The sequence below is a fragment of the Belonocnema kinseyi genome, chromosome 4 (genome assembly GCF_010883055.1).
Source record: "Belonocnema kinseyi isolate 2016_QV_RU_SX_M_011 chromosome 4, B_treatae_v1, whole genome shotgun sequence".
Taxonomy (NCBI): Eukaryota; Metazoa; Arthropoda; class Insecta; order Hymenoptera; family Cynipidae; genus Belonocnema; species Belonocnema kinseyi.
Window position 1 is genome coordinate 143,206,138 of NC_046660.1, and position 17,010 is coordinate 143,223,147.

At 33.0% G+C, this 17,010-nt stretch overlaps 1 protein-coding gene across 1 annotated transcript; it reads right to left on the reverse strand.

The window, feature by feature from the left end:
- Positions 1 to 11,130: 11,130 nt before the first annotated feature.
- LOC117171146 lies at positions 11,131 to 15,941 on the reverse strand. Its single transcript, XM_033358199.1, has 6 exons — positions 15,806 to 15,941; positions 15,388 to 15,556; positions 13,824 to 14,470; positions 13,475 to 13,773; positions 13,058 to 13,364; positions 11,131 to 12,959 (listed from the first exon to the last, which is right to left on the reverse strand). The coding sequence occupies exons 1-6, from the start codon at positions 15,939 to 15,941 to the stop codon at positions 11,131 to 11,133; spliced, it is 3,387 nt and encodes a 1,128-aa protein (XP_033214090.1).
- Positions 15,942 to 17,010: the final 1,069 nt, after the last annotated feature.

Sequence of the window (17,010 nt, forward strand, 5' to 3'; positions counted from 1 at the left end):
AGGCGTCATTTGAAGAATCAAGCTCGACGAAAATGGTTCACATTAGTGAATACTAATGCCATCTCTTAGAATTTTCAGGTACTTATCAGACTGCCTAGTATGTCTTGTTATTCACTGATGACACTTATAGAAATACTACACAGATTTAAAGTAATTTGAAATTGTGCGAGTATTATTATTAACTGATGGAATTACCGAAAAAATTGTACTTTGATATAGATCTTGGAGCGTTTTATACTTCAAACCTACTCGTGGTTGTTTACCAGTACAATGATAAAAAATAGAGAGGGCACCGCTTATATGGTGCCAATATTGGTGAAATATGGCAAAACTTTCAATAAGAATTATAGGAATCATGATGACGTCATCAGAATGGAATTTTATTTATCGAGAATTGTTTAATATTATATGACGCTCCTGTCAGCAAATATCAACGGAGAACGTTTAATTAATTTAGTTCACATAGATAAGGATTCCAGGAATCGAAGATGGCGTCATCAGAATGGAATTTCGTTTACCCTAGAAATTTTTTAAGATTATATTAAATATGACGCCCCTGTCGGCAAATATCAAAGGAGAATGTTTAATTAATTTAGTTTACATAGATAAGAATTCCAGGAATCGACGATGACGTCATCAGAATGGAATTTCGTTTAGCGAGAATTTTTTAACATCATATAAAATATGACGCCCATGTCGGCAAATATCAAAGGAGAACGTTTAATTAATTAAGTTCACATTGATAAGGATTCCAGGAATCGACGATGACGTCATCAGAATGGAATTTTGTTTGCTGAGAATTGTTATAATATCACGAGAGTGATTGCAGATCTTGGAAATTTTCAATGACGCATTATTGCGATAAACATTTAATACATAAATTATATTATTTTGGGGTGAAAAACTTCAATTCCGGGAATAGCAGGTATTAAATAGTCTAATATTGCCATATCGTAAATCATATCATCTCCTATTCCATATTTTTGGGGCTGAAAATATCCATTTCCATGATTTTTAAGTATTGATCTCTAATATCGATAGTGTGGATAGTTTAAAACTGTGATTCATTAGTCAGCACAAGGAGCGAAACCAATTTTGCAGCTTTCTGCGCTCTAGCCGCAAGCTCGCTATTCATACGGAAAATCTGTGTCCAGAACTCCCCCTACCTATCTACTTACGAATTAAGGCATACACATAAGTTATGTTTATTACAAGTTTTTTTACATAAAATAGTCGCAGAAAGTTGAAATAAAGTTTGGAATTTTGAAAATGCTCTATTTGAAATTTCATCTAATCGCGTCCTAAAAAGATGTATACGGTACATGTACATCAAAGAAATGTATATGCTGCCCGCATTATGATGAATAGAGAATTTTCTTTTAATTGCTGTCATATCTCCTTATTCTCCCGGGTAGAAATTGTTGTATGCTACTTGTCTTACATTATTTATATGCTAACTTTTTAGCAGTATATTTTTTAATCAAACTAGATAAAAAACTTTATTCATAAAGATATATTTAAAAAATAATTTCTGTCAATTAATTGTTTTCTTGGGGGACCTTGTAAAGCCCTCGACAGGTAAAACGAGTAATACAGGTGTGAGTACAAAAAAGTACATTAATTTTCTTATGCTTAATTATACTTAAATTTAAAAAAGAACAAATGAAAAAAAAATTACCGAGAAGCAAACTTTGAAAAATTTCATTTTTTTCTGAAAAAATTAAAAACATTTGGTGTCTTAAAAATTTGAAAAGAGTTTTTCTTAAAGATCGATTTAATTTTAAATCACGTAAGAACGTTTGAAAATCATATATAACATATCGAGCCTCAAAAACCTTTTTTCCTAGTTTCTAAACTATCGGATGAATGCTGTCAAGCATTTATGATACCGCACTCAGCGTGGCGTCGTAGCTATGGGGATTAGGCGCTCGACTTATAAGCCTGCGATGCGCACTTTCGATTCTCGGCGATTGCGGATATTTTAATAAACTGCGTTTGTCTTTAGTTATAGGTAATAAGTCTTCTCTAGTCAAATTTAACAATAAGTTTAGTTTTAGAATAACGTGCGGAGTATAGTTAATAATCGAATGTTAATAAAAATACGAGAAAACGGAGGAGTCTTTGTCAGAGGCTACAGAAAGCTGTAAAATCTTCAGATTAAACTTTTGCAAAGAAAATGTATTTCTATGCAAATGTGTGAATTCAAATAATTTTAACTCTAGAGAGGCAGAGTTGAATTGGTGAGAATTAAAATTTCAGAATTTACATTCCGCATGAAGGAATTAAGACAACTTATTACACATATTTTGCGAACTTATTAGAAGCAATTAAATAAAATCAAAATATGACCACTTCTAAGGAATAAAAATTATCTCTGTGAGGTGCGTTACCGGTACAATTAGAAGGAATTAAATATATTGAAAACACGTTCTCTTTGGGCGAATAGAAAAATGTGTGGCGGTCGCTAAGGAAATAGAAGTGAATAAGTTTAGCAGGTATCTTATTCTTATTGTGGCCTTTTAGACCGATGGAAAAATTGCGCATTCAAAATAATAGAATAATCTTCACTTTTGCGCTGAAATCTGAAAATATTAATTTTTCTCGATTCTACGCTTATTGCCGGATGAGTAAGATCACTGACACGCAAAATTATTTATTAACATGAAAGTGAACTTTCAACATAAACTTTGTCCACAAAAGATAGAAATCAAACTACTAGATAACATCCTTTAAATTGATAACATTATCCCAAAAACAATGAAAATCTGACAAGAATCCACCTTTACCAAGATAGCTTGAGCCGCTCATTCTCACCCAACGAAAGTACTGAAGAATAATCTTATGGCCAATTCTCCAAACTACGAAATTGTTTCAAAACGTCCTGAAATTTTTCAATTTCCTCGTTATTTTGGAAAAAAATCTTAAACTACAAACCTAAGAGACGAAACATATAATTACGTGTGCATGTACTTTGAATTTCGAGGTTTGTTTTGGAGAACAGGCAAAGATATCATACACCTAGTTGCGGTAAGTGGCGTTGGAGTGGGGGGGGGGTATGTATAGCTACTACTTACGTCAGGTGCGTAGCTAGTGCCCTCTTTGTACTACCTTGCTCCTTCTTTCTCTGTAAAATCGTTGCTCTGAGGGTAGGATGTTAAATCTATATAATCCGTTGCTCCTCGCAGCAAATCACTGTCTTAGCAAAGATTTCTCAAAACACCGATAAAGTAGAAGCAGGGATTCTGACATGATTTAAAAAATAACAAATGACTATAAAATTATAATACTTTTGCAATTCTAATCCTTATTTTTTCATCGCACTGTCAATATTAATGTGTTCACTTGTTTCACTTTCTTTCAACACACTAACACATCCTCCAGAAATGGTAAATTAAGAGTAAATAATGAAATATGTGAAGCAGGAATGAAATCGTTTACCTCATATTTCCCCGCAGCTTTCGCTGGATCAAAATCCAACAAAAAGTGATCTTGGTCATGGTGAATCATGGTGAAAGTTCGATTATATATATGACTAGTGTTGCCGCCGAGCGAGAAATCCAGAAGTGCGAGACGAGATGGGACCAGACATACTATTTGTCTCGGTATTTTTCTTCGAGAAATGTTTAGAAACATCTTAAAAACCTCATGAATTCTTTGAAACATTTGTGAAACTTTTATAAAATCTGTTGTATTAATTTAAAAACATGAAAATCTTTTAAATTTATGTGCAATCCTTTAAATAGTTTGAAATCTTTATGAGTCTGGCCCAGTGACGATACATTACTGGGCCAAGTGTCACTTTTACCACAGCAAACCATGTTTTATTTGAATCGGTCCAACGTTGAGCCCGTGCTGGCAGTCCATATTGGCTATTTATATTTGCCGATCCTCCACCGATGATTGGCCCAGTATCAGTACTTTATTGCGCCAAGTCTCACTTTTATAACCTAAAAAACCAATCTTACACGAAAGATAAAAATTTTGTTTTTGAAAAATCGTCAAAGTTCATGATGAAATTTCTAAGTTCTGTCATTAAACATTTTGAATGTTTATGAAAAATTACATTTCCTGTCATTGCAAAAACTTGTAAAGTAGCCTACAGCGGAGAAAACGAAATATTACGCCAAGAAAAATTGTAATCGATTTAAAGTATTTATTTAAAAATTATTGTATTGATATTCCTGTTAACAGTTCGTGTATTTTACATTTACATTAACTTTTCTGAACTGTACCTTATGAGGATTACTTTTTCACAGTGTTTCATCTTGTCGGTTAAGCGAAGTGGCTAGCACTCCTGACTGCTCGGCGATAGATTGAAGTATATAGACATAGGTTCGATACCCCGTAGCGATAGAAATTTTATTTGTAATATAATGTTCAAAATGTAATATATGTATTCAATCTAAACAGGACCATTAATATTATTCATATTCAAAGTACTCGCAATACATAAATATTTATTTTTTAAATACCTTTTTTTGTCATATCCTTAGACTATAGCAGTAGTGGTAAAAATTAACCAAAATGTTTAAATGAAGTTTCAATTCTTAAAATTCTAAATAATATTCGAAAGATATGCAGTCGTATAATGATGAATGGATAAAGCAGATGCGTTCTAAGAAAAATTCAAGGATTTTTTATCAGTTTTTGAATTAACTCCGGCATCCAGGTTGATCCAATATTGGTACCCAGTGTTGCGCCGACAATGGCAGCCAAACTATGGGCCAATGCTGGGCCTTACGTGACTTCGCACTTGGGTATTCGTACTATCGTCCCCAAGTTTGTGAAATTTTTGTACAATCAATGGAATATTTGAAATCTCCTAAAATCTTGTAAACAATTTTGCAATAGTTTAAAATATTGGAAATGTATATATAATCCTTTAAATATTTCGAAATCCTTGTGAATTTTTTTAAATCTTTTAAAGTATATAAAATTTGTGGTAGACCTTGAAATTTGTTTGAAATCTTTTAGTTTTTTTAAACTTTTGAAATCATTGTGAAATTTTCAGAAAAATTTAAAAAACTTACTGAATTCTTTGAAATACTTATGAAATCTTTTATATTAATTTGAAAAAAATTAAAATCTTTGAAATTTTCGGGCAGTCCTTTAAATTGATTGAAATCTTTGTGAATTTCTTAGAATCTTTTCAAGTATGTAAAATCATTGCAATTTCTTCACATTTGTGTGTAATTTTTGAGAATCTATGAAAAAAGTTGCAAAATCTTTGAAATCTTTAAAAGGTTTTTTACATTTTTTGAGTTATATTGAAAACTTGATGAATTCCTTAAAATATTGGTACAATAATCGTTCCGAAACTTTTCGTATTTGTTTGAAATCATTAAGATATTTGAAATTTCTTAAAATCTTGTAAATAATTTGCAATAATATAAAATATTTGAAATGTTTATACAGGGTGTCCAAAAGTCCGAGGACGGTTGGATATATAAAATATTTTTTTTTTAAATGAAGGTGACCCCTGAAGTAAATTTCAACGAGGAATTCAATGGTGACCTTCATTTTTACCTTGAAGTTGACCTTCATGGCTTTTTGAAGGTCAACTTTATTTTTTTTTTAATGGAAGCCCCCTGTTTCTACATCTGCAATCGATAGAGCGGAAAGTTTTAAGTTCAGGTACGTACCCAAGTCATAGGTCAATTGTAACGTTCAAGGTCAGTTAGAGGTTATTTGAAATTAACAAAGTTTTCCAAGAGGTCAGTGTAATTCCTGAAGTCAATTTTAATGAGGAATTCAATGGTGAATTCGTCGTTGAAATTTATTTCAGGAATTAAACGGACCTCTTGGAAAACTTTGTTAAATTAAAATAACCTCTGTCTGACCTTGAACGTTACAATTGACCTATGACTCGGGTACGTACATGAACGTAGAATTTTCTGCTCTATCGATTGCAGATGTAAAAAAGGGGGTTCCCAAAAAAACAAAGTTGACCTTCAAAAAGACATGAAAATCAACTTCAAGGTCAAAATGAAGATTTCCATTAAATTCCTCGTTGAAATTTACTACAGGAAGGACCTTCACTTTTTTGAAAAATATTTTACCTGAGGAAATATCAAATTGTACTGGGACTTTTTAGACACCCTGTATAATCCTTTAAACATTTCGATATCTTTGTGAATTTTTTTAAATCTTTCAAAGTATGTAAAATCTATATACATGAAAATAAAAAAGTCTAGGAGGCTCTATAAATACTTTTGTGCAGAATAGAACAACTTTTTTATGTTCAAGATATATTACTTTTATTCATGAATAACAGTTTGTCAACTTCAGTAGCTTCTAGAACATTCTATACAACTATTTTTATTGCAAAGGGTGAAAAGGTCACTTGTATAATTTGTTTAATAGTCATGTAGGGTCTTCGAAGTCCGATATTCGTATGAAAATACGTTTTTAAATTTTGTCTACTATGTTCCACCACTTAAAAAAATCTCAAAAAATTCATGATAAATCTTTGATATGTAAGCAATCTGTGTGAATTTTTTCGTTAATGTATGTATTTTTGTTTTCAAGAAAATTCGACTTAAAATATTTGAATGTCTGTTAAAATTTGAATTTCCCGCCAAATATGGTCGGAAAAATCTATGAAATGTATTTTTAACAGATCTTTCATTTGACCCCAGGTGGATTAAAATCCGTCAAAAACAATCTGAGATATACGCAAAAAACTAGAAAATCAAAAACGTGACCTTGAAAAGTCATCTTCAAGGTTAAAAGGCTGAAACCTTCAGGAAAGATTTTTCTTTTTATAATGTACTCATAGGACCAAGTTCGGTTGGAAAGGGCTCAAAGGCACTTTTTACATACTTAACCGGCTAAGCCTTTTATTTCATTTAGGAATTATTCTTGCTACTTAAGTAAAAAAGTAACAACAACGCGAAACTTCAAAATTTAGAGAGTAACTTCATTTTAAAATTCAGTAACAAACAACATACATTTTTATGACTCAACTAATTTTTTTATGAAAGTTAATTAGAAATACTAGTTCAACACAAAAAAAGCAGAACATGAAGGATTTTCATGGAGTCAAAGTCAGAAGGGCGGTTTTAAAATCTAACTTTAGAAATGTTGAGGAGGGGCCAAAACAGAAAATTACATTTGCTGAAGTGTGGAAAATTTTTTTTAACTGATTAAGGAAAATTGTAAAAATAATTATTCTTTCCTTTAAAAGTAATATGTTTGATTTTACCGGCTCCAGACGTTTTACTTCTGGTACTTCTGTTTTCTTTTTAGCAACTTAAGCCTCGACCAAAATAGACCATTTTTCATTTTTTGTTTAATAACTTTTATTTGCACACGGCTTCACTTGGGTACCCTCTGACGAGGCAGAATAAATTATTGTGCAACACTACAAATTTTCATGAAAGTTGGTAATAATAATATTGGTTATATGTTCGACTATGAGTGATAAGTCACAGTAAAATATATGGATAAATATATTGCAACATAAAATATAGTACAGGAAATTTTAATGAAGCAAAATATTCTACTGAAATGATTATGAAATTACTGGAAGAAATTAATAAAAAGAAATAATTACTGAAACTAATGTCCGAATGTTTCAAAATCTAAAAAATAGTTAAGTTCTGATTTTTTATGAAAGTTTTTTAAAAAATTAATAATTCTTGTAATTTTAACAAATAACTTAGGAAAGAATCATCGCAAAGACAATCTTAGTTGACTTTGTACCCAAATTGTGTTTATTAATTTAAAAATACCCCAACTCTCAATATGAAATGATCATCGAAAGACATACTTAGTTTACTCCATAAACAAAGTATGCCTCTTCTTTAAAAAATAGCCCAGCTATAATTATTTTAATTAAAGTTTTTTAAATAATTAACAATTGTAAATTTTCAAAGCATCATAGAAAAAAATCATTGGAAGGATATTCTTAGTTAGTTATGATAAAAAATGGAGCCTACTTGTAGAAAGAAAACCAAACTCTTATTTTTTCAATTGAAATTGTTTCAATAATTAATAATTCTTGTAAATTTACACAGCAACATAGAAAAGAGTCATCGAATTGACATTCTTCGTTGATTTCGAAAAGAAATTAACTTGAAGAAATAAGGGCAAATTCTTAATTTTGTAATTAAAATTTTTAAAATAATCAATAGTTTTTGTAAAACAAAGCAACATAGAAAAGAGTCATCCGATAGACATTCTTAGTTGAGATCCTAAACAAATTAACTTTTAGAAAAAAAGGCGAACTCTTAATTTTTTAAATCAAAATTGTTTGAATAATTGATAGGTCTTGTAAATTTGCAAAGAAACATAAAAAACAGTCACTTAATAGACAATCTTAGTTGAGTCCCTAAATAAATTAACTTGCAGAAAAAAGGCAAACTTTTAATTTTTTAAATTAAAATTTTTTAAATAATGAATAGTTCTTTGAATTGTTAAAATAATTCATCTATCTTGTAAAATTTATTTTTGTTCTAAAATTATGAGTCTTTAGCCACAAAGAATGTATTTTTAACAAAAAACGAAATATATCTTTGACTAAAACAGTTGACTTTTCAGCCAAAAACATTAATTTTTTCACAAAAAGAGAAACACTTATTACTTTTAAAATAAATAATCATTATTCTAAAAAATTTCTAAATCAGTTTGAATAATTTTGTACACACTTCAGCAAATGCAATTTTCTGCTTTGGCCCCTATTAAAAATGTCTAAAATTAGATTTTAAGAACCACGTTCTTGATTTTGACTCCATGAAAATCCTTCATATTCTGCTTTTTACGTGTTAAAATAGTATTATAATGAACTTTCATAAAAAAATTAGTTCAGCAATAAATAAATTTATGCTGTTATTGGGTTTTAAAATTAAGTTAGGAATGAGAATATTTAAACTTTTGAACTGGAAGTGGAAATTTATTTAAGGATAATTTTGAGAAATGCGACAGTTTTAGAAACAAACCAAAATTATGAAATTAATTGATAAGATTTCTAATCTGGCCAAATTTTAGCTTCCGGAGTTTCCCAAGCTAAGTAACATATTGCACCAAAACTTTCTGCAGTGGATTTGAGTAAAATTTACCGAACCATTTTTCATGAAGTAAAATTTCACATAAATTTGAAATTTTATTATTTAAATACAATAATATAAGTCAAGTAACATATTGTTGGAATCTTTATAATTCGCACATTTCGATTATTCTATTTATTAATTAGCAAGTGCTAAATTCATACAATTTTATATATCAAATTTTATTCCACATTACTCTCGCTGACTGGCATCGGCGGCAACAGTTGGGCTGAGTGTTGGGTAGCCCTTGGGGGGGAGGGGGGGGCGCATCCAGGTAGCCAGGTAGGAATTGGCGTCTGCCCGTAACAATATACAATTATTACTTTCGTTATTTTCGGCTTACTTCTGCCAAAGATCTCCTACCTAGACCTTCTTCGAGTTTTCTTACAACAGACTCAGTGTTCGAACTAGATTCTAGAACAATGGCCTACAGGGTTTCCCCGAGCTTAAATGAGAGATTTAAGCTTTAAATGCCGTTAAATAATTATGGGTCGCCAAAAACCGGATGCCTTAAATATTTGTGTTGTAATATGTGGTCATAATATTGGGTCATAATGTTTGGGTCCAAAATTTAGAAAAAGCTCTATGTGTATTGTATAAAATGTTCAATTTTTTTTCAAAAATGCAGAGAAAAAAGTTTACCTTATTTATGCATGGGACCTAATTATACAGTTCTTAACAAACTCAGGGACAAAAAGCATGGTTCACTAGCAGGTGAAATAAAAAATTGCACTGATTTGTTGAAACACAGTACAATGTTTCAAAAAAATGTTCCCCCTTTTTCTGATTTAGCTCGAGACAAAAAAGAAGTCTCAATTTAATTTTACACGAGAACCTCGAATTAAATTTTTTTCTTTTCAAACAGTCATTTTATTGAAATTCGAAGAGTAATTTAAATATTTTAGTCTATTATGAAAGCAACCACTCGTTTAGAAGAGAACTTGCTACTGAAAAGTTGTTTGTTTTTCAAAATATAATTGATCTATTACTCTTTGCAGAATAATTAAAGAGAGTTCTAGGTACTTTTGTCAGACTTTAACAATTATTTTTTAGACCGCAATGAACAGACCATAATATTTTTAATAATTCTATACGTTTTTAATTTTGTTTTTGTTAATATAGAGTGATTTTTTTGTGGCATTCAACCTACAAATTATAAAAATTATTAGTTGAAAGTTTTGACATTAATTGAGTTTCAAAATTAGAATGAGCCATGGAGATATAACGGCTTTTACAGGGGTTTCACCACTCGGTTTTTGAGCGTACACCATATTAAAAAAAAAAGTAACAGGTATAGTAAAACACATTTATAAAATCTAAAAGATTTTACACAGATTAAAAATATTTTAATGATTTCTAAATACAAAAGATTTCAGAAAGATGTCACAAGATTTCAAAAATTCATAAAAATGTCACACGGATTTCAAAAGAATGCAAGAACTCCACACACATTTCAAAAAGGATGCAGTACTCCAGATTTCGAAGATTTAAAAACATTCCAATTGATTTTAAAAGGTTTCAAATTATTTTAGAATATTTAAGAAGATTTAAGATTAATTTAAAATTTCACAAATAGTTTACAAATTTGACAAAGATTTTGAACGTTTCATAATGTTCAAAAACTGAGTAAATCAATCCAAATTTCAGTCCAACAATCAAAAAGGTTTCAGGATCTTCAAATTCTGATGAGCATTCTATTCGGCGCGTTATATTTACACAGAATGATAACACTATAGTTATCTTGATAACAAAGCAATATAAATGTAGTTTTATTACACTGCAAGTTACAACTTTCGAATACAACGATTTGTATTTTACAATCGAGTCAAATATCCAAACGATTTTAGCTGTTGACCGATAAACGAACTTAATTATTTTTACCTGAAAGTCGTTCGACGATCGATACGGACGACAGATGACTAACCTGGAAATCTCCACACACATTTTTATACACTTTACTTGAAACTCAGCGCTCTCTAGTGGTTTAGTTTCGACGCGCGAAATTCAATTTAAATTTAAAACTAAATCAACTCCACACATTTCCGTCCCTCTTTGGAACGTTCAGGTCCAAATGATGGAAACTTTAAGGAAGAAAATTTAGCTTCCAATCGTTTGACTGTGAATCAACAGGTAATAGCGCTAATTTAGTTATTGGACGTACATAAGTACCTGATGCAGTATGAACGGTTACTTCCCGCACAAGATCATCTGAGCTTCGTTTTATATTTATGTTTCTACCTAGTGCCCATTTAGTAGGTGGTAAACATTCATCTTTGACTAAAACTATTTGCCCAACACACAACTCCTTCTTTCGGAGCTGCCACTTATTACGCTGATGTGACGACAAGATGTAGTCTTTAGACCAAGCCTTCCAAAAGACTTCGAGTAGTTGCTGCCACAATTGCCACCTTGACAAACGATTTTGTCTTACATTTTCTAATGGAAATTTAGGCACTGCAGTTAATTCGCCTCCAATTAAGAAATGTGCAAGTGTCAATACTTTAAGATCTTCGGGATCATCTGACAAAGGGCACAATGGTCGAGAATTTAAACATGATTCGATTTGACATAATAATGTGGCAAGTTCTTCGAAAGTAGGCGTATGCACTCCGAGAACACGACGCAAATGATGTTTTACACTCCGAACTCCAGCCTCCCAAATCCCTTCAAAATGAGGCGCAGCTGGAGGGATGAAATCCCATCGAATTTTGTCGTTTATCAAATACGCTTTTACTTCAGGAGATTGCGTTACCTCTCGGAAAGTTTCTTTGAGTTCTCGATTAGCACCCTGAAAGTTCGTTCCACGATCACTATGAATTGTATGAGGTAAGCCTCGACGCGACATAAAACGTTTGAGAGCAGCAAGAAATGCCTCAGTGGAATAGTCACTTACTGGCTCGAGATGTATAGCTCTTACTGCAAAACAAACAAATACGGCAATATATGCCGAATGGGAGGTGTAGCTTCGACCGCGATGAATAGTTATTTTAACAGGACACGCGTAATCAATTCCTACATGTGTAAAGGGTCGTCCGGGTCGCGTAATACGACTTTTAGGCAACGCTGCCATCAACTGATTAGATACTTCAGCACGTAATCTTACACAAGACATACAATTGTAAATTACCGATTTAACGTTTTGTCGACCTCGAATAATCCAAAATTTTTGTCTTATTAAACTCAGGGTTAGTTGCGTACCTCCATGTAAACATTTTTCATGAACGTGACGAATAATCAATGTCACTACTGGATGTGCTTTCAAAATGATTGGGAACTTTCTGTCAAATTCCAGATTCGCGTGAGCTAACCTTCCTCCGACCCGAAGAATTTTGTTCCCATCAACGAATGGATTTAATGGTAGCAAAGGATTGCCCCTGTTGAGTTCAACTTTCTCGTTTATATCATAGATTTCTTTAAGGAACAACTTAGCTTGGATATATCTAATCCAAATAATCTCGCTTTCAATGCAATACTCAACGAAAGTGGCATCGTCTTTGTTCCTGATTTTTGCAGGAGAAAATCCAACTTTGATGTCCAAAAATTTAAGAATATATGCCAAGATACGCACTAGTTTCGAGCAGGAAGAGATTTGATTTGAGAGATTGTCCAAACAAAATTCAATTTGATTATGCACATGATGCGCTCGCACACAGGAGCCCAATTCAGTTTCGAAGTTTTGAAATTCCCGTTTCTTAGGCCAAAACTCTTCAAGTTGGCTGAGCCAAGACGGGCCGTGCCACCATAACTTAGATTCAGCGAATTCAGGAGTTAAAATTCCACGAGAAGCCAGATCGGCAGGATTATCTTTAGTTGAAACATGATTCCAGTTTGCAAACGGTGCTTCAGCTTGAATTGCGGCTACGCGATTCGCAACAAATGTTTTCCATGACGAAGCATGTTTATTTAACCAAGCTAATACAATTGTAGAATCAGTCCAAAATTCCGGTTATAAGTTTCAAATTGTGATATAGCTTTAACAGCTGAAATCAATCTCGTAAGCAAAAGTGCACCACATAGTTCCAATCGGGGAATTGATTGCGTTTTTATTGGAGCTACCTTAGTTCGACTTGAAAGTAAAACTATTCTAATTTCACCAGAATCAAGAACTAAACGTAAGTAAGCTACTGCGGCATATGCTGAATTTGAAGCGTCAGAAAACCCATGAATGGAACTGTCAACTACGTTATTTCCTTGTCCTGTCCATCGCGGAATCGACAATGTATCCAGCTTAGATAAGTTACCTCCATACGTGTTCCAGTAGCTCGCAACATCTTCTGGTAAAGGTTCATCCCATGAAATCGATCTAACCCAAAGCTTCTGCATAAAAATTTTAGCAAGAATCACAATCGGTGACACCCAGCCGAGAGGATCATATAATCGAGCAATCAAAGATAAAACCGAACGTTTCGTTTCAAAAAAAAAAAAACTTTCAAAGAGTCGCTTTCATCTAAACGCTTTTCAACGGCAAGTGCATGTTCTTGCTTATCAATGTCCTCAAGTAACAAAATCGAATTACTGGCCCATTTCCTTAACTTGAAATGACCCTTTTTGAGTAGAGCTTCCACATCTTCCCGAATATCAATTATTTCATCTTCCGAGTCTGCCCCAAATAGGCAATCATCAATATAAATTTGTTGATTGAGAACAGCTGAACCTTTAGGATGCTGAGACCCTTCATCTTTAACCAACTGTCGAAGGACTCGCAATGCAAGGAATGGTGCAGCTGCTGTACCGTAAGTCACGGTATTTAAACGAAATTAAACGATTTTTATTCACATTTTGGAGTCCAAAGAATTCTCTGATAATCACGATCTTTTTCATCAATTAAAATTTGTCTATACATTTTAGCGATATCCGCCGCGTACACAAATTTAAAAGTTCGCCATTGCAAAACCACTTCGAAAAAGTTAGTTTGCAATTTAGGCCCAATGTGCATATGATCGTTTAAGGATGTAAAATTGGACGTCAGTCGAGATGCATTAAAAACGCCCCTTACCGCTTTAGTGTTCGACGCTCTAATCACATGATGATGTGTTAAATAAACTACTTGAGACGAATCGAGAGGTGGGTCTGAAACCCTTGACATGTGTCCTAGATTCTCATAGTCTCCCATAAATTTATCATATTGTTCGAAAAGATCTGAATTTGCATTAAACCGCTTTAAAAGAGAAGATAAAGCTTTTTCTGCTGTCTTTCGGGACAAACCAATGTTAATCGGGGGACCGGATTTGAAGGGATACCGAACTACATATTGACCTTCAAGAGTTCGCGAATAAGTAGACTGAAAATGTAATTCGCATTCTTCTTCAGCTTTAGTCAATGGCAATGTTATGGGAACTGCATCGAGACTCCAAAATTTTTCCAGAGATTCATTTAAAATATTTAAATCTTCGTTCGGAATACAATGATGCACGATAGCATTGCTTGAATTGAAAGAATTCGAATTAGAACGAGCTTCGAAATTCTTTCCAGAGAGAATCCAGCCGAAAGCTGTATTTTGTGCTACGGGTTCTCAAGAACGACCTTTCCTAAGCCCGTTACACAGTACCGACCCGTAAAGTTCAGCGCTGATAATGATGTGTATTGGTTGTGACCCTGTAGGATCATCATCCGCAAATTCGAGATTCATCAAATGTGGCTTTGACAACACATCTTCAGAAAAGGTAGGCAAGTAATTTGTTAGATGCTCCAAAATCTCACCAGTTGAGACACTTGCCAACCCGAGAAGCTTTATTTCTTCTAATGATTTGGGACGACTTTGCAAGGCATTAATGAATTCTTTTGTTACAAATGTCTAAGTTGACCCTTGATCCAAAAAAGCGCGAACTGTTACCGAACGACCTGAATGAGAAGACACAACTTTAGCTGTTGCTAACAAGACTTTAGTAGTATTTACCCGATTTGCAGCTGCATGAAGCGATTGGGCGGCTGGAGTTGAGTTCTTATTAGACGAAGCCGTTACTTCTTCAATAGAAGCAGTTCTATTTTGTATTGATACATCTTTCTTTTCATCCACATTTTGTTTAAAGTGCAACAGAGTATGGTGTCTAGATTGACATTGAGCACATGAAAAAGAGCTCGAAAAATCAGCAAAAGAATGCCCAGATGCGAGACAATTTAAACAAAATTTTTTCTATTTCACAAACTGAAAACGTTCTTTAGCTGATTTTTTCTTAAACTCTGGACATGAAAATAATTTGTGCGCAACCGAGCAGAAAGGGCAATTATTTTGATTTGACACAACATGAGATCTTACAGTATCGGTTTTATTCTTCGATCCATCTACACGCTGCACTACTTCTAACGCTCGAATTCGTGAATCTAAAAATTAGCATCTAACTTTTGAGAAAAGTGATAAACCAAAATATCACTAACACCATTCGAATCAGCTTCCTTAGGCGTAGCAGTAGTCTGCGACTTTATGCGACCTAAATTTTCGAGAGCTGAGACTTTTTCGATTACATGGTTACGTATAGCCTTAAGTGAATTAACATAGTCACTTTTTATTGCTGTTATTGAAAAAAGTGATTGTAATCCCGCATTAACAAGAGTACGAGGATTTTCAAAACGACTTTTCAATTGATCCCATGCTGTCTCAAAATTATTCGCGGTTAATGGTATATTTTCTATCAATGAATTAGCTTCTCCTTCGACCGAGGATTTTAAATAATGTAATTTTTGTAAATTATCCAAAGCACGGTTATGAATAATAAGCGAAGTGAAATAGTCGCGGTATTTTGCCCAATCTGTTGGCTTACCTGAAAATTTCGGAAGAGAAATCGAAGGTAACGATGACCGTTCACGAAGTTGAGTTGTAGAAGGAACTCCATCATTGCCCTGAGAAGGATTCGTTGATGCAAGCTTGTTGTCATCTAATGCTTGCAGTTGAATCATAACTGCTTCTTTGAACTTGAGGAACGTATCTTCTGCAGCTTAAAATTCCTTATCGACAAAATATCTATTTTAGTCGTCGAAGTTCTTTAAATCCAAAATTTGAGATCCGGTCATCAGGCATAATTGCCATACTTGCGATACAAAATGCAAACGATTTTGCAACACTTTAAAATTTTGTTGTTCAGCATCCAACTGCAGAAGGGATTCATAGTGGCGATTTAATGTTTTAAAATTTTGCCTCTGTCGTACAATGAGACCTTGAAGCGAAAGAAACTGCGTTTGATCGTCAACCGAATTATTTCCATTTGACATCTTGATCAAATATTTTGTAAACTGACAATCAATAAATAATTGTTCCAATGAACCACTTTTAAATCAAAGAAAAGACTGAAACTAAAATTATTTCGAAAAAAGTTCAAAAACTTCAGACCCGAATTATACCGATTGCAACATTTCAAGCAATTGCGTCACAGTCTCAGAACAAAGAAAAGATGGCTGTCCATTTCAGCGATTTTTCACAATTGCGCATTTTCGTAACAATGCGTACCAGTCCAATAAATGCACTATTTGCACTTAATACGCGCTGACAGATCCTGGCAGGATTGCCAAATGTTCAAAAACTGAGTAAATCGATCCAAATTTCAGTCCAACAATCAAAAAGGTTTCAGGATCTTCAAATGCTGATGAGCATTCTATTCGGCGCGTTATATTTACACAGAATGATAACACCATAGTTATCTTGATAACAAAGCAATATAAATGTAGTTTTATTACACTTTAAGTTACAACTTTCGAATACAACGCTTGTATTTTACAATCGAGTCAAATATCCAAACGATTTTAGCTGTTGACTGATAAACGAACTTAATGATTTTTACCTGAAAGCCGTTCGACGATCGATACGGACGACAGATGACTAACCTAGAAATCTCCACACACATTCTCATACACTTTACTGTAACAAGCTGACAGTCTTTTACCGCGCGAAAGTTCAAATATTTTAGATTTAATAAGAGAATAATTAATAAAAGTATGAAAAATAAGATTTTCTATAATTTCTAAGAATAAA

Coding starts and splice junctions, on each gene's coding strand:
- LOC117171146 (XM_033358199.1), bottom strand. CDS start 15,941: ATGATTCAACTGCAAGCATTAGATGACAACAAGCTTGCATCAACGAAT. Junction 14,471..15,387: donor GTTTATCACTTTTCTCAAAA/GTTAGATGCTAA, acceptor TTTCAATTCAAG/CAATGCTATCGTGCATCATT. Junction 13,365..13,474: donor ATGAAAGCGACTCTTTGAAA/GTTTTTTTTTTT, acceptor ATTTTTATGCAG/AAGCTTTGGGTTAGATCGAT.